Source organism: Cyclopterus lumpus, chromosome 4 (genome assembly GCF_009769545.1).
Source record: "Cyclopterus lumpus isolate fCycLum1 chromosome 4, fCycLum1.pri, whole genome shotgun sequence".
Lineage (NCBI taxonomy): Eukaryota > Metazoa > Chordata > Actinopteri > Perciformes > Cyclopteridae > Cyclopterus > Cyclopterus lumpus.
In genome coordinates this window covers 25,761,414-25,779,246 of record NC_046969.1, presented here as the reverse complement: position 1 = coordinate 25,779,246, position 17,833 = coordinate 25,761,414, and the positions used below count along the sequence as shown (strand labels likewise).

At 46.6% G+C, this 17,833-nt stretch overlaps 2 protein-coding genes across 6 annotated transcripts in view; both read left to right on the top strand.

The window, feature by feature from the left end:
- ralgps2 (Ral GEF with PH domain and SH3 binding motif 2) overlaps positions 1-4,381 on the top strand; it is a 50,902-nt gene extending 46,521 nt beyond the window's left edge. For all 5 annotated transcript variants that reach the window (XM_034530476.1, XM_034530473.1, XM_034530477.1 and 2 more), the window contains 3 exons: positions 55-160; positions 760-851; positions 1,299-4,381. In XM_034530476.1, coding sequence (XP_034386367.1) covers positions 55-160; positions 760-851; positions 1,299-1,328 — 228 coding nt within the window. In that variant the 3' untranslated portion in view covers positions 1,329-4,381. The remainder of the gene's footprint in view (positions 1-54; positions 161-759; positions 852-1,298) is intronic.
- A 1,172-nt stretch (positions 4,382-5,553) lies between these two features.
- Positions 5,554-12,753, top strand: fam20b (FAM20B glycosaminoglycan xylosylkinase). The gene is made up of 9 exons (XM_034531467.1): positions 5,554-5,815; positions 6,926-7,222; positions 8,918-9,165; positions 9,251-9,337; positions 9,512-9,621; positions 10,943-11,114; positions 11,329-11,520; positions 11,738-11,797; positions 11,882-12,753. Exons 2-9 carry the CDS (start codon positions 7,094-7,096, stop codon positions 12,111-12,113), a joined length of 1,230 nt encoding a protein of 409 aa, XP_034387358.1. The 5' UTR covers positions 5,554-5,815; positions 6,926-7,093; the 3' UTR covers positions 12,114-12,753.
- Positions 12,754-17,833: the final 5,080 nt, after the last annotated feature.

The following is a 17,833-nucleotide window of genomic DNA, read 5'->3' as shown; positions in this document are numbered from 1 at the left end:
TCGCCACGAGAAAGAAAAAATAAACTCCCGTTTCCGCTTGTCCCTCCGGCGCAGTTCAAGTCCACGTCCAGTAAGAGCGTGTGTGTGGTGGGACTGATGGCCATCATGGCCGACGACCCCGAACATCCCGACGTCTTCTTGCTGACGGACTCCGAGCAGGGTGAGGCGCGCGCACACACACACACAAACACACACACACACACACCGGGGATAGAAGCATTTATAGGCTCATGTTTAAGGCCTTTATTCAATTCAATTCAGTTTATTTTGTATTGCCCAATTTCACAAATTACAAATTAGCCTCAGAGGGCTTTACAATCTGTACACATACGACATCCCTGACCTTTGACCTCACATCGAATCAGGAAAAACTCCCCAAAAATAACCTTTCACAGGGAAAAAAAGGGAAGAACCCTTCAGGAGAGCAACAGAGGAGGATCCCTCTCCCCGGATGGACAGAAGCAATAGATGTCATGTGACCAGATGAACAGAGTTACAGAGTTACATAAACACATTACATGAATATGACAATGTATGAATGGAACTCCAATCCATGAAACAGAAGGAGGTAGAGAGGAGGGGGCGGGGCATCAGCATGTTACGCGTATAAAGGGGGAAATGTACTCGTCTGTGAATATCGTGTGTCTAAGGCTTTTATTTTGAAAGGTAAGATCGGGAGTGGGTTGTGTCTGCCTTTTTTTGACTACTGTTGGTGAGTTTCACCAACAGTAGTCACTCGTGTTTGTCTCCGTTGCCTAGGTAACACCTACAAGTACCAAGCAGGGAACCGGATGAACGCGCTGCTGTGGTTCAAACATCTGAGTGCTGCCTGTCAGAGCAACAGGCAACAGGTACACACACACACACACACACACACACACACCTCAGGTACAGTAAGTGTTATAACAACCGTTATATTTGTTTTTAAATGGAAACATTACATTTGGTTATCGTCTTGATATAAAGGTCTATTTCTTTATCGAAAGCATGAAAGTGACGCTTAACTTTGGCAATCTTCAATTAATGAATGTAAAACTATGCAAAAAATGTATTGTAATGACATTGGTTTGGAAATACTGGTATCTATTTATTTTTACAGTAGATAATAATAACATAAATCAAAACTTTATTGCCTCAGTGTGTTTCAGTATATGAATCACAAGAACCTTAAATCAATGTAACTTCTGAATGTAACAAAAAAAGAACCAAATGAGTCAATTAAAATTCAACTTATTCAACTTATTTAACACACATCTCACCTTTGTTTTTCCTCCCCCTCCCCCTCCCCCTCTCCACAGGTGCCAGCCAATCTGATGTCATTCGAGTGACCGACACTGAGGAGTGTGACTGAGCAAAGAGGAGAGGAGGAAGGAGAGGAGAGGAGGAAGGAGAGGAGAGGAGGAAGGAGAGAAGGGGGAGGAGGAGGAGTGTTGTATCAGTAGTGGGAGCTTTCACTGCCATGAGCCCTGACCGCCGATTCTCAGATTCTCAGCCCCGGCCACCACTGCCTTAGTAGCCAGAGGTGTGTGCGTGTGCGTGTGCGTGTGCGTGTGCGCGTGCGCGTGCGTGTGTGTGTGTGTGTGCGCGCGCGCGCGCGTGTGTACCATGAACTGCACCACTGCTCTCGTCTCCATTTGCTCTCAGCGTCTTTGTTTTTACGCTCCTTTTCTCTCTCCTACACTCTACTCTCTCCTCCTCCTCTCTCTCTCCTCCTCCTCTCTCTCCTCTCTCCTCCTCTCCTCCTCTCTCTCCTCCTCCTCCTCTCCACTCTCCTCTCTCGCAGACAGACTGTGGTCCTCTCCTCCATTTATCTTCATTTTAAGGGGTCGACTCTTTTTAGTCGCCACCGTTCTCAATCGCAAGATCTTTTCTTTTCTTTTTTATTGACACACAATCACATCGAACTACAAACGTACCCACTCACTTCACGTGTTGGTCTTGGAGTCACGGGCTGCTCTCACTCTCACTCTCACTCTCACTCTCACTCTCACTCATATTCGACGCGTCGACGTCGAGGGCTCTGATTCGCTATCGATCCAGCTGAGACGATTCCCACACTTCCTGATTGTGTCTCGTTCTTATGAAAGGTCTCTCTCTCTCTCTCTCTCTCTCTCTCTCCTCATATACTTGCCAAGTGTTCGTCCGTATGTGTGTGCTTGTTTATCTGCGTTGGGTGGGGGGGGGTGGAGACGCACATACTTGCTTATATTCCTCGTGTTCCCCAAAGGTACGATCATCCCAGAGTTTAAGCTAACGAGAGTTCATCCTTTTATATATTCTTATTTTATTTTTTTTCTCCAGGGTTGTGCTCTCTGTTTCACCAGACTCACACACACACACACACACACACACACACACACACACACACACACACACTAAACACTAAAAGACTTGAAACTGTGAAAGAGGCGACGAGAACTTCCAGTCCGTGATGTGATCTCTTCTTCCGGTTGCTCGATTGTGTTCTGGAGCTCTACTTTAAATCTGGTTTTGTGTTGTTGTTGTTGTTGTTGTTTTCCTGTTTTGGGTGCATTACACAGTATTACCACGTAGTAAACGATCGCACGTCTGTGTAGTTTTGTCTGTTGAATTTGAATGTTACATATTTGTGGTGTGTTTTTTTTTTAATGTTCTCCTTTTGGAGCAGTTACATTGTATCTTTTATGTATTCTTTTTTTTTTGTTGCCCCTCGTTCTATCAACCAGGACCCGGCTTCATTTTAGACCTCTTCCATAGAGGGTTATAATTAGTGCCAAGTGTGTGTGGGGGGGGGGGGGGAGAGCGGAGCTGGAATCGGACCGCCGATGTTTTTCACGGTGCCACAAACGGCCGTTTCTGTCTCTTCGTTGAGTCCAAACGGGATCTGGAGGATTTGAGATGACGATGACGGGAAGATTGTTTTCGCCCAGAAATATTCATCAAATTCTTCTTCTTTTTTTTTCTTTTCTTTTTTTGTTAAACAGCTGTTTACATTGTATGTTTACGCAATCTTTTTGCCCCATAAATCCCTTCAACGCTGGAGAGTATTGGCCGGATATGTTTTTGAGCTCATTGGGTTCCAAGGTGTCGACGAGGAGACGGTGAACGTGTCCGCCGCTTCAAGAACAAACCGAGACGAAAGACAATGACGTGAAGACAATGACGTGAAGACAATGACGTGAAGACAATGAGGAGCCCTTAAAGGGACGCCGACTAAAGGACGGATGGTAGCGGAGGAACCAGTGGACGAGTGGACGAGGAAGCCAAAGACGGGCACTGCTGCTCCTCAGTGTGACTCCACGACTAGAGAAGTGTGTGAAGGAAGGGACTCGAGAGCAGATGAGGACGGGGGGCTAAAAGGGTCTGGATGAAATGGGGGGGGGGGGGGGTTTAGAGGTTGTTTACCTGTGTGGAGCTTAAACCTGCAGTCATTTTGGTTCAGTTAAAAGGACGGTTCACCCCAAAAGTCCACTGAATTGAAGATGATCCGCGGACCTCGTCCCGAGCCTCTCGTCCACGTGGGCGCGTGTAGTTCGGTGGAAAGAAAGTAGTTCCCCTGCAGGGAAAACCCACTCGCAACGAGGTCTGTGGATCATCTTCAGGAAGAGTATTAGTTTTTTATACTCTCCCATTTATACTCTCACCAAAACAATTACAAATGCTAAATAGATTAATTGGGAAGAAAAATCTAAATTTTGGGATGAACTGTCCTTTTTTTAAAAAGCATCTCCATCCCGTGTCCCTTCTTTCTGCTTTATTTGATGGGAGGTTCCTTTGAATGAATTTGTGTTTAACGGTCTTTTCCCATCGAGAACCATCATGTCGTCACGTTCCCGTCTTTTTTGTCATTTCTGTACAGTGTGTGTGGTCAAAATAATGGGAACGCACGTTTGATTTGTATTTTATTTGCGGTTGGGTGTTTTTAGCCGACTCATTTCTCAGATTGACCCCCCCGGCGATCACCTGTTTTTGGGGTGAAAGGGGAGAGTTCAAAGGTCAGATTTTTGGTTTATTGCAAAGAAACTTGTTTTCTGTGGTGTCGTTTCCCTTTAGAATCGACCCCCCCCCCCCCCCCCTCCTTTGAATCTGCCTTCAGAATGAATTCTCTTTATTTTTAACAGTCGAGATGAAGGTTCTCGACCGGAGGAAAAAGTGTTTTTCAGTGCGTTTTTGTCTTCAGATTTTTTTGTGAAATATCAAATGTGAATCTGGACGGGCGTCATTCGCCGAAGGGCGACGAAGGTGATGTTTAAATGACCTTTGACCCTCACGCCCTTTAGCCTGGCTCTGTGTGTGTGTGTGTGTGTGTGTGCCTGTGGCGAGCGCTGTGACCTCAACACTGAGTGATGCGCTGCCTGGTGTGAAGACTGAACCAATAAACACTCTGCCCTTTTTTACTCCACATCGGCCTCACGCTCATTTTTCTGTTGGACTGTGACTGTTTATTTGGGGGGTTTACATGGTTGATTCCTATTTAAATACTGACAATCAGTTCCATCTTTTCTTCTTTGCCAGGAAATGTGCCTGAAGGTATTTCCTAATGTCAAATCGGAACAGACAAATCAAATTTGAAAGATAAATATATATATATATTTCTAAATGTGGCTTCTTTCTTTGTGAGTTACTGAGGGAAAGGGCTCTATTAAAGAAGTTCAAATAAAAATGTCCACTCACAAGCTAGAAGCTGATGTTTTTTTCTTGTACATACCACAGCTGCTCTTCCAAAGTGTGTACTGTCCCATGCAGAATGCATTCAATGTGGACATATTTCCATCCTAATGCTGGCTTTGCACAACTGCACTAATGAACATCCTGGTATTTCTTTGGCATACTGCAGTCGACGTCCTGAGACCTGGAGGCCCAAACCCAACGTCCACACTCACGGACTCAGACTTTGTCACACTTTTCAAATCGCTGAGTGTTTTTGAGTCTCGCAGACGTTTAGAGCCCTCGAGGAAACACTTTCCGTGAGTGCACACTTTGCCTCAGGGTTTTACCCACAATTCATAGCGAGGGGACGTCAAACACGGGGATTAAAGATGGACCATGAAAGCAGCATCAAACATTTAATTGTGTTATTGATAAAAGTAAATAGATTATTTGACAACTAGGAGTGTGGAAGACGTTGAAATCGTTCAGCTCCAGGCTTAAGTTTAAATTATAAAATAAATGCTCACAATTGCACCAAAGTGACGTCCCATTAGTCCCTCTCACTCAGCCATTTAATAGGTTAAGTCCCTGAGGGTTCAGGGTTTTAAGGCTTTGGGATTGAGCCTAAATCTTTCTTTTTTTTTCTGGCATACTACCAAATAGTTTGGTTACATCGGTGTTGACTCGTCCTGAGAATATAGAATTTCACCCATTTAATAAATAAATAAATGTATTTAATAAATAAAGATATTCAACATATTTTCTTGTTTACATAACTATGATATAATAGATTTTTTATATTTATTTATTTAATGAAATGATATAGCCTTTTGTAAAAAATAAATAAATAAAAAAGAACTAAAAAGGGGACACAGTGCGGACACAGTGCGCCACCGCCACCTGGCGGCCGCCTGGAGCTCCTGCAGGAAGGAGGAAGTGTTTTCGGAAGTGGACACACGGAAGGAATCGAAGGGATAAGGGCGGAGGAGAGGGCGCTACCAGGGGGGGGGGAGAAACGGAACGGAACGGAACTAAATGAATTAGTGTTTATATATTTTTTAACCCCCCCCCACACACACACCACATCGTGACTTTTAGCGGCGGGGCTACGCAGATATATCCTCGCTAACGCCAACATCGCAGGGACTCCACAGCCGTCTCCTCGGGAAGGGCTAGCGGCCGTAAGGTGAGTCCTCTCCGGGCGGCAGCCAGTAGGAACACCCGCCGACGTTGACGAGCTAGCTGGCGGCTTTAAGCTAACCGACGCGGCTAACGCGGCTAACAAGAAACCCTGTTAGCGACAGGACGGTTGACTATCTCCTTGTAGTCATGGTGACCTGACGGGGGGAGGGGGGCAGTTTAACGTCGGAGTGATCATGGTAGGCACGAGCGTGTGTGCGCGTGCGTGTGTTTTTAATGCAGCCGTTGGTTTAAAAAAAAGGAAAAAAAGCGTGAAAAGAGCGATTGTGTGAATGAAGCGGTTGCTTGTGTCGTCTTAAGCCGTTTTAAAAACAGTCAACCGTCATTATATATATATATATTTATATATAATGTATTTATATATAATCTATTTTAGCCCTTTTGCGCGTTGCGCTGCGTCCGTCGGCGTCAACCGGCCGTTGACGGCCAGGTGAACGTGGCAGTTGTGTTAAGGTACATTTTTTGACTGCCGTCATTAAAAGGCTGACACGTTTAACAGTTAAAGGCCCCCCTCCCCTTTTATTTATTATGTTTTAACGTGCAGATGAAGTCAACGTGACGCTTTGTAATTGGAGGAACGTCACTGTGGGGGCGGGGGGGGGGGGGGTCAAGCTCTCTGATGCACGGTTAGACCACCACCTCGTATGACCCCCTCCCACACACACACACACACACACACACACACACACACCCCTCTGCACCACAGCAGGACTACCTGTCAATCATTCTGCTCACTGGAAATTAAGCCAGTGTTGTAGAGGGACACAGGGCCCCCACTTCTGTGGCACCTTTTAACATTTTTAAAAATGTATTCTTTATCTGACAGCCAAAGTCCACTTTGCTGTTGTGTGTACTTTAGTGGCGCGTCATCCAGACCTACTCGCACATCCTGGACGGGCTCCGGCTGTGCTGCAGTAGTGGGTCATCAGCTCCCCCCAGGGGGGGAGAGGGAGGGAGGGGGGGAGGGAACAGGCAAGAGCGGCCAGTACATCGATCACTTTTTCTTGCCACATATTATTGACAGCATGTTTGTTTCCTTTTTGTGAATCCTCGTCTTGTCTCCTCCCTCCTCCCTCCTCTGTGTCTCCCCCTCCAGGTGACTTCCCCCGTTGGCTCCGATCGTAGCACAAGAGGAGAGCACCCTGTCCTGAAGAGCTGGTCTGAGGCGGGTGGGCAGGTCTGGTGACGGGGAGCGAGCTGCGTGGGGGCCATGCATCAGGGGTGAAGGACACATATATACACACACACACAGTCGGGTGAGGAGATGAAGCTCAAGCAGCGCATGGTGGTCCTGTGTGCCGTGCTCCTCCTGCTGGGCCTGGCCAAGATCTTCCTGCTGGATGGCGGCGAGGGCTCGGCGGCCAGCCGGAGGGACCTCAGAGCGTTTCGCAAGGTCAGACTCCCGGTTAAACCGTTTTGTTTTTTCCATTGTTCATTCTTTGTTTACCAACCGGTAGCACCATGTCGTGTCGTCACCGTGTCGTCACGTGTTGTCGTCACGTGTTGTCGTCACGTGTCGTCGTCACCGTGTCGTCGTCACCGTGTCGTCGTCACCGTGTCGTCGTCACCGTGTCGTCGTCACCGTGTCGTCGTCACCGTGTCGTCGTCACCGTGTCGTCGTCACCGTGTCGTCGTCACCGTGTCGTCACGTGTTGTCGTCACGTGTTGTCGTCACGTGTCGTCGTCACCGTGTCGTCGTCACCGTGTCGTCGTCACCGTGTCGTCGTCACCGTGTCGTCACCGTGTCGTCGTCACCGTGTCGTCGTCACCGTGTCGTCACCGTGTCGTCGTCACCGTGTCGTCGTCACCGTGTCGTCACCGTGTCGTCGTCACCGTGTCGTCGTCACCGTGTCGTCGTCACCGTGTCGTCGTCACCGTGTCGTCGTCACCGTGTCGTCACCGTGTCGTCGTCACCGTGTCGTCGTCACCGTGTCGTCACCGTGTCGTCGTCACCGTGTCGTCGTCACCGTGTCGTCGTCACCGTGTCGTCGTCACCGTGTCGTCGTCACCGTGTCGTCACCGTGTCGTCGTCACCGTGTCGTCACCGTGTCGTCACGTGTTGTCGTCACGTGTTGTCGTCACGTGTTGTCGTCACGTGTTGTCGTCACGTGTCGTCGTCACCGTGTCGTCGTCACCGTGTCGTCGTCACCGTGTCGTCGTCACCGTGTCGTCGTCACCGTGTCGTCGTCACCGTGTCGTCACCGTGTCGTCGTCACCGTGTCGTCGTCACCGTGTCGTCACCGTGTCGTCGTCACCGTGTCGTCGTCACCGTGTCGTCGTCACCGTGTCGTCGTCACCGTGTCGTCGTCACCGTGTCGTCACCGTGTCGTCGTCACCGTGTCGTCACGTGTTGTCGTCACGTGTTGTCGTCACGTGTTGTCGTCACGTGTCGTCGTCACCGTGTCGTCGTCACCGTGTCGTCGTCACCGTGTCGTCACCGTGTCGTCGTCACCGTGTCGTCGTCACCGTGTCGTCGTCACCGTGTCGTCGTCACCGTGTCGTCGGCACCGTGTCGTCGGCACCGTGTCGTCGTCACCGTGTCGTCGTCACCGTGTCGTCACCGTGTCGTCGTCACCGTGTCGTCGTCACCGTGTCGTCGTCACCGTGTCGTCGTCACCGTGTCGTCGTCACCGTGTCGTCGTCACCGTGTCGTCACCGTGTCGTCGTCACCGTGTCGTCGTCACCGTGTCGTCACCGTGTCGTCGTCACCGTGTCGTCACCGTGTCGTCGTCACCGTGTCGTCACCGTGTCGTCGTCACCGTGTCGTCGTCACCGTGTCGTCACCGTGTCGTCGTCACCGTGTCGTCGTCACCGTGTCGTCGTCACCGTGTCGTCGTCACCGTGTCGTCACCGTGTCGTCGTCACCGTGTCGTCACCGTGTCGTCGTCACCGTGTCGTCGTCACCGTGTCGTCGTCACCGTGTCGTCGTCACCGTGTCGTCGTCACCGTGTCGTCGTCACCGTGTCGTCGTCACCGTGTCGTCACCGTGTCGTCGTCACCGTGTCGTCGTCACCGTGTCGTCACCGTGTCGTCGTCACCGTGTCGTCGTCACCGTGTCGTCACCGTGTCGTCAACACTCTCCCGACAGATGGAAGCTGGCCTCTCTCTGTCGCGGGGAGCCCGCCTCACGCACACCCTCCAGTCCCCGTGGGAGATCGCCAGCCAGTGGGTGGGTCCCAGAGAGGTGTACCCGGAGGAGACCCCCGAGCTGGCGGCCGTGCTCACCGCCCTCAGCAGCGCCCGGATAGAGCGGGCGGACGTCGGCTACAAGGGCACGCAGCTCAAGGCCCTGCTGGTGCTGGACGGGGGGCAGAAGGTGGTCTTCAAGCCCAAGAGGTAATCCAATTATTATTATTAGTATTAGTATTATTTTAGGCTTCGCGTAATTCAGACGTCTCATTCCTTTTCTGTCCTCACGTAGGTACAACAGAGACTACGTGGTCGAAGGCGAGCCGTACGCAGGCTACGACCGGCACAACGCGGAGGTGGCCGCTTTCCACCTGGACAGGTGTGTCGACGGCACTCAATTTAGGCCTCTACGATCTGATGAAAGAACAGTACAATTAAAGAGAATAAAAGCAATAAAACATATTTTTTTTAATGACAAGTGATTTACAAAGAGATGTAACCGTGACTACGGTTCTGTAAACTGCTGTGTGACGAGGTTCTGGTGTCCCGTCAGGATCCTGGGCTTCAGGAGGGCGCCCCTAGTGGTCGGGAGGAATGTCAACGTGCGCACGGAGATCAAACCCGTGGCCACAGACCAGCTGCTGGGCACCTTCCTCATGCAGGGTGAGTAGAGAGCTTTCTAGTGAGGGAGAGAGGGAGAGAGGGAGGAGTCAACCCTCTTTCTCCGTCTGATCTCACCTCGCCGCTCCTCTTCTTCTCTTTTTTTAATCTCTTTCTCAGTCAGCACTACACCAGGATGTCCGTCGCCTCATCATGTTTGCTGATGGTGTGACCGTTGATATAATGTCTTTAATTTTTAGACAGACAGACAGAAAGTTGTGATAATAATAACTTTATTTATATATATATATAGTGTCTTTATAAAGAGAACGTCAATACAGGTAAACATAAAGGCAATGAACACAACACAACAACCAAATGGAATAGAAAACAAACAAATAAATACAACAAACCAACAATTAGGGTAACAAAAGAAAAGCATAAAAGCAATTGTATAAAAAGTGGTTTTATAAGAAGTGATTTAAAAGAAGTTAATGATTCTGTGCGCCTTATCTCCGGGTGATAAGAATGATTTCAGATGTCGGTGTTACAGGTGAACGTGGGACCACCGCTCATTATGATGTATCATAACAATAATATCATGTTGGGTTTCTGTCACATAGCAGACTTCTTTTCTTCTTCTTTATGTGTTTGTTTGCCGCTGACTCACCAGCTGTTTGGTGTCCTGTAAGATGCTTTCATGTCGAAAGCTGCCACTCGGTGACCTTAACATGACTCACCTGCGGGGGCCTTAACATGACTCACCTGCGGGGGGGGTCTTAAAGTCAGTGGTTCAGGGGCCACCGGCAGCTCCACAGATGTGTCACTCAGCTTTCACAGTTTGAGAAAGCAAAACTAAGACGGGCTGCTCCCTCTGTACGTTTAGCTTTCGTCCGTCCAGGTTTTTAAATCATCTTGTTTTCGTGGGTCCGGTTTCAAAGAGCTGACTTTGAACCACGGACCTGAGACCTCGAACGCCACCACAAACCCCAATTCACCCCAAAAGTAAAGACAGAAGTGAGACGGAAGCAGCGAAAAGTAGAACGTTAAAGGGAAAAAGCAACAAAATCGAGACTAAACGAAGCGATGGGGGAAACATTTGGCGCCACCTGTCTGTGGGTTCAGGTATTTAGTATTATTTATTCAATATATATATTTTATGAACTGTACTTTTTAACCTTTTTTTATTAAAAAGGTGACGCAAATTTGCATCGTTTGTTTGTGTTAATAGTACTTCAGCATCTGTGTGTGCGTTAAAAAAACTAGACTTTCAAGGTTTAAAATGTGAAACATCACAAACGGCTTTTTTGTCTGCCGACGTTAGCGCTGCATCTCTTTCCACGTGTAAGATTCATATTCACATCGTCCCCTCGTCCCTCTGCAGGTAACAACACGTGCTTCTACGGGAAGTGTTACTACTGTCGGGAGAGCGAGCCGGCGTGTGCGGAGGGCGAGATCATGGAGGGGTCGCTGACCCTTTGGCTGCCGGACGTCTGGCCGCTGCAGAAGCACCGACACCCCTGGGGCCGCACGTACCGGGAGGGGAAGCTGGCCAGGTGGGTGGTCAGGGAACATCCCGGTGCTTCACCCAGTTGTTGTTGTTGTTGTTGTTGTGTTTTCAGTGGAAGGGAATGGAAATCGTCGTCAGCCACCTTCTCCGTGAAACATGAAAAGAAAAAAAAATCCTCTAAAAATGTACTTTTGAGTATTTAATGAGTGATTGAATGTGTGTGTGTGTGTGTGTGTGTGTGTGTGTGTAAAATTTTCCAGGTGGGAGTACGACGAGAGCTACTGCGAGGCGGTGAAGAAGATGCCTCCGTACGACGCCGGGCCGAGGCTGCTGGACGTCATCGACACGGCCATATTCGATTACCTCATCGGGAACGCCGATCGGCATCACTACGAGAGCTTCCAGGACGACGGCGGCGCCAGCATGCTCATCCTGCTGGACAACGCCAAGAGGCGAGTGCTCACGGGACTGGGACCGACCACAGATTGTTTTTTTAATTTAATAGTGATAATGTGCAGGATTTTTTAACATCGATCCTCTTGATCTGAGTCAGTTTGAAAGGTGGTTGACGGGTTTGTTAGAAATGCTACTTGATGCTTTTTATTCCTACTTTCACACCCGTTTTATGTCATTTAGTTTCATGTCGTTGTTTTTGACCCCCGTGTGCAGCTTTGGGAACGCAGCTCTGGACGAGCGAAGCATCCTCGCCCCGCTCTACCAGTGCTGCATGTGAGTGCTCTTGAATCCTAATTATTCTTTTTAAATGTGCTCCGTGTCCGTCCTCGCCGTGACGTCGCTCCGTGTCCCCTTCAGGGTCCGCGTGTCCACGTGGAACCGGCTCAACCTGCTGAAGAGCGGCGCCCTGAGCTCCGCCGTGCGCCAGGCCCTGGCCTTCGACCCCATCCGCCCGGCGCTGGCCGAGCCGCACCTCGCGGCCCTGGACCGCCGTCTGTCGGGAGTCATGGCGACCGTGAAGCAGTGCATGGAGGCGCAGAGCCCCGACAACACTCTCATCGAGGACCGGATGAACCTCCCGCACCCGTAGGAACCAGGGACCGGAGCAGACAGCCGGGACCCCCCCTCCCCTCTCTCCTCCGGGGCGTCGGGAGGTAAAGAGACGAGTAAAGTTTGACTCAACGATATAGAAACTTCCCTCAGGACTGTTGTGCACAACGGGACGCCGTCTGCTTTCTCTCGCTCGTGCCAAATTCTCCGTTCCCGTCCAGCTCCTCCTCCCGGCCCGAGGAGGCCGGATGGAGCTCGGGAGAGAGAGAGATGCGGAAAACTCAAAAAAGGGAGGAGGAGGAGGAGGAGGAGGAGGAGGAGAAAAATGAGCCTCCGGCGTCTCGGTGAAAAGATGGCCGCCGGCTGTTTGGAGCCTCAGAGTCCAAGAAGCTGAAGACTTCCGGTCGAAGGAAGTTCAGGAACTTTAAATCCATTTGAGGAGAATTCTGACTCCTCCTCCTTCGTTTGTGTACATACTTAAACTAAGTAGTGACCTAGAATTATGAGACAAGAGAATATACATCTGTGGATTATGATATTAAATAAATGTGTGTGTGCGAGCGCGCGCGTGTGTGTGTGTGGAAGAGTGCCATATTATGCCGTGAATAAGAAAAGCTACTGACGTGACGGACTTGAGTGTGTGTGGGTTCATCTTCTGCATTAAACTATGATCTATTTAATTGTGGTTCTCTCTCTTTTCTCCGTGTGGTCACACAATGTCGTGAAGTAAAGTGTTGATGATGTCACTGCTACTTTAAAAAAAAAAAAAAGATATTTTTAATTTACTCTTATTGGTTGTGAGACTCATATCTGGTTCTATTTGACATTTTGATTTAAGAGTTTTTCTTTTCCTCGTCTCAACTTTTCCGGAACGTTTAGTTTTGATTCATTCGCCTCTCGGAGCCTAAATTTAGTTCAAATTGAAGGCGGCAGTAACTTTTTAAAACTTTACTTTATCAGCTGGGTTTTAGTCGGGTTTGATGTTCGGAGCGCCGGCATCAAACACACAAATCCGCCTTAATGAGCAGTTCCTTTTTTTTTCTCTTTTATAAAACACGCTGACGAGAGTAAAAGAATGAAAAAGGTTTGCACACAATAAAAAGTAAATTCACGACATCGTCTCTTTTTAAAGCTTAATAATACAAAGTTGTTAGGAATAGTTCCGCTCTCCTTCCACAAACTCAAATCTTTCATTTGTCCTTTTTTCTTTTTTCCACCAGTTGATCCTTGAAACTGTATTTCTGAGTACTGTGAAGAGAATCTGAGTGTACGGCGCTTCTTCTGGTGATGGATTTCCCCCGTTTCAGCGTCACCGATCACCTCTCACCACAGGAGTGGATCCTCACCACTTTGACATTTGTGCTTCAGCTCGTTTGGTCGCCATGGCGCTGGTGGTTTTACACAGTTACTAGTCTTAACCTGATTCGAGTGAAGGGAAACTTAATGGTCGCAGGCCCTCCCTCCCACAAGCAGGTGTTCACTCTCGGCCGCTCTTTGTTTACGAGTGCAACGAGCCAGAAGCTGCAGGACACCTGTTCAGTTTCAGCTAAGCAGGTGTTTTACCGGCTTCCTGAGCCGCTTCACACTCGAGCTTCCTGAAGTCTTTTCATCACACAGTGAGTCTGGTTGTCTCTAAATATCTGTTGCTTCGCATGTTTCAGCAGTTTCTGAGCCCCTCGGGACAAGAGTACTTTTAACTGATTACTACGAACCACAAACACTAGATGTCCCTCTAGGATCGTGTGTGTGTGTGTGTGTGTGTGTGTGTGTGTGTGTGTGTGTTGAAGTCATGACAAGACATGATGGTAGTTGATGGCTAGATGTTCTATGAACATAAAAGTCTGGTCTCACTTAGCTCGACTCACCTGGACGAGGACGTCTTGCAGCACTTTGTAACATAAACAATACACAAATGTACAGTTGAAACATAAACAATACACTAATGTAACGCTGAAACATAAACAATAAACTGAAACATAAACAATACACTGATGTACAGCTGAAACATAAACAATACATAAACAATACACTAATGTACAGCTGAAACATAAACAATACATAAACAATACACTAATGTACAGCTGAAACATAAACAATACACTAATGTAACGCTGAAACATAAACAATAAACTGAAACATTAACAATACACTGAAACATAAACAATACACTGAAACATAAACATAAACAATACACTGAAACATAAACATAAACAATACACTGATGTACAGCTGAAACATAAACAATACAGCTGAAACATAAACAATACACTAATGTAACACTGAAACATAAACAATAAACTGAAACATAAACAATACACTGATGTACAGCTGAAACATAAACAATACACTGAAACATAAACAATACACTGAAACATAAACAATACACTGAAACATAAACAATACACTGAAACATAAACATAAACAATACACTGAAACATAAACATAAACAATACACTGAAACATAAACAATACACTGAAACATAAACAATACACTGAAACATAAACAATACACTGAAACATAAACATAAACAATACACTGAAACATAAACAATACACTGAAACATAAACATAAACAATACACTGAAACATAAACAATACACTGAAACATAAACATAAACAATACACTGAAACATAAACAATACACTGAAACATAAAGTATTGCTCATGTTCACAAGCATTGATTTAAGTTGTAAAAGCTGCTTTAAAGACTCACACGTGACTTTAATGAAAACGGATTCACTCTTTTAATTTAACGTCTTAGTGAATTGTTTTCAGTGTAATAATTAATAAAAGATTTAAAAACGCCGCGGCTCAACTTCACTCTCTCGCGCTCCCCGTGTGTGTGTGTGTGTGTGTGCGTGTGTGTGTGCGCGTGCATGTGCGCGCTGCAACCCACCCACACACAAGAGTCGAGCTCACCAGCGGTCTCTCCCCCCTCCCCCCTCCTCCTCTCTCCTCCCCCCTCCTCCCCGCCCCTCCCCCCTCCTCCCCCCTCCCTCCTCGCGCGGTGCCCCCTCGCGTGTTAAAAAGCCTCCGCCGAGCTCGCGCTCACAGCGCGGACGGAGCGGAGCGTGATGGATGCTGACGGAGGCCGCGCGCTCCACCGGGAGAGGCGCACGAGCAAGCTCGCGCTGGTCGTCGCCGTGCAGAACGTGCTGGTGACCGCGTGCCTGGCGGTCACGCTCTACCTTTGCTGGGACGTCCAGGTGAGCGAGGGGGAGGAGCCGACGTGCACGTTGGAATCGAGACATTTGAAAAAACACTTCGTTAATTAACTTTTTTTAATTTAATTAATGAGTTAAAACTTAATATTAAACTTTTTTTTAAAACAAACTTATTGAGTGTCCTATTAAAAAAGTATAGTTAGTGTATGTAATACAAAAGTATATTTAGTGGATGTAATACATAAGTATATTTAATGGATGTAATACAAAAGTATATTTAGTGGATGTAATACAAAAGTATATTTAATAGATGTATTAAAAAAGTATATTTAGTGGATGTAATACAAAAGTATATTTAGTGGATGTAATACATAAGTATATTTAATGGATGTAATACAAAAGTATATTTAGTGGATGTAATACAAAAGTATATTTAATGGATGTAATACATAAGTATATTTAATGGATGTAATACAAAAGTATATTTAGTGGATGTAATACAAAAGTATATTTAATGGATGTAATACAAAAGTATATTTAGTGGATGTAATACAAAAGTATATTTAATGGATGTAATACAAAAGTATATTTAGTGGATGTAATACAAAAGTATATTTAGTGGATGTAATACATAAGTATATTTAATAGATGTATTAAAAAAGTATATTTAGTGGATGTAATACATAAGTATATTTAATAGATGTATTAAAAAAGTATATTTAGTGGATGTAATACAAAAGTATATTTAGTGGATGTATTAAAAAAGTATATTTAGTGGATGTAATACATAAGTATATTTAGTGGATGTAATACATAAGTATATTTAGTGGATGTATTAAAAAAGTATATTTAGTGGATGTAATACAAAATAATATTTAATGCATGTATTAAAAAAGTATATTTAGTCGATGTAATACTAAAGTATATTTAGTCGATGTAATACAAAAGTATATTTAGTGGATTCTAAATATCGGACACAAACATTTTTATTTCCTCAGACACATTTATTTTATTTTTTTGGAAACTCCCCTTGTACGAGCACGAAGAGGTTAACTTTTTTCTCTGGTCAAAACGACCAATTTATGAGCGGTGTGAATCTTTTAATGACTCTTCGTTCTCTCACTATTGATATCAATCATCCCCCTGTGAGACTTTCCCCTTGTTCCCATCCCTTAACCACAACACAAACAAACAAACAAACAAACAAACATGCTTTGTGCTTTCCCAGAGCCGAACGCCGAGAGCAGAGCAGGCGTCCAAAGACAACGTCCACATCCGGTTTAATCCCGTTTCAGGTGAGAAGACCTTCATGTTCTGATTAAAAAAAAAAGTTGACTTCATGATGCAGACTTCCAAAAAAATTATATATATAAATAAATAAAAAGTAAATAAAAATTGTAAAAAATCTCACGAGCCATTTAAAATAAAAAAATTAAAATAATTAAAATTAAAATTAAAATTAAAATTAAAATTAAAATTAAAATTAAAATTAAAATTAAAATTAAAATTAAAATTAAAATTAAAATTAAAAATTAAAAAATTAAAATTAAAAATGTATTTCTTTTCTCCCCCTCCAGACTTCTCCGGCAACGTGACGGTGGAGTTCGGCGAGGTCTACAGCAGCAACCTGATGAGCCTGGCCGGCGAGAAGCGGGACCAGATCTACGTCAGCTGCACGGGGCCCTACGTGCTCTACATGTACCTGTGCTACAAGGACATGGGCGGGCATCGAGCCCGCGGGGCGCTGCAGCTGCTGGCGGCCGGCAGGGCGGCGCCCGTCAGCTCCTTCACCCTGAGGGCCTCGCTGGAGGTCTGCAGGGGACTCCACAGCACCGCCTACCTGATGGACAAGGAGATGGTTAGCCTGCGCCTGACCTCCACCGCCGGCTTCAAGGTCAAGAACGTGACCGTGGCCCTGAGCTACATGCTGGGGAGCCAATGCCAGTTCTTTTGAGGGGGGGGGGGGGGGGGGGGGGGTGATGATGATAATAATATAATAAAATAAAAAGACACAGAGATCACAGCTATGATTCGAGGAAGCGTCATGTGAACCACCGGTTTTTTTAATTAATTTTTTTGGCTAGAGTTCAAAATCTGGCTGCTGCTCTCAAAGTATTTAGAGAGCAGCAGCCAGATTCATTTATTATTTTTCTTGTATTAATCAGGGGGCTGCACGGTGGTGTAGTGGCTAGCACTGTCGCCTCACAGCAAGAGGGCCGCGGGTTCGATTCCCGGTCGGAGCGGTCCTTCTGTGTGGAGTTTGCATGTTCTCCCCGTGGCAGCGTGGGTTCTCTCCGGGCTCTCCGGCTTCCTCCCACAGTCCAAAGACATGCTGCAGGTTAATTGATCTCTAAATGTCCCATAGGTGTGAATGTGAGAGTGAATGGTTGTATGTCCCTACATGTGCCCTCGATGGACTGGCGGCCTGTCCAGGGTGTCCCCTGCCTTCGCCCTATGTCAGCTGGGATAGGCTCCAGCGCCCCCTAATGAGGATAAGCGGTATTGAAAATGGATGGATGGAATAATCAGTTAATCGTCAGTTAAGCTCAGATAATAGTGAGAAAAAAAGCTCATTGTGTTAAGAAGCGTTTTTCAC

What these genes read in the sequence shown, in the direction of transcription:
- fam20b (XM_034531467.1), top strand. Translation starts at nt 7,094, where the DNA reads ATGAAGCTCAAGCAGCGCATGGTGGTCCTGTGTGCCGTGCTCCTCCTG. An exon ending in GCCGCTTTCCACCTGGACAG is followed by an intron (nt 9,338 to 9,511) that starts GTGTGTCGACGG and finishes GTGTCCCGTCAG; the next exon opens with GATCCTGGGCTTCAGGAGGG. An exon ending in GGGCACCTTCCTCATGCAGG is followed by an intron (nt 9,622 to 10,942) that starts GTGAGTAGAGAG and finishes GTCCCTCTGCAG; the next exon opens with GTAACAACACGTGCTTCTAC.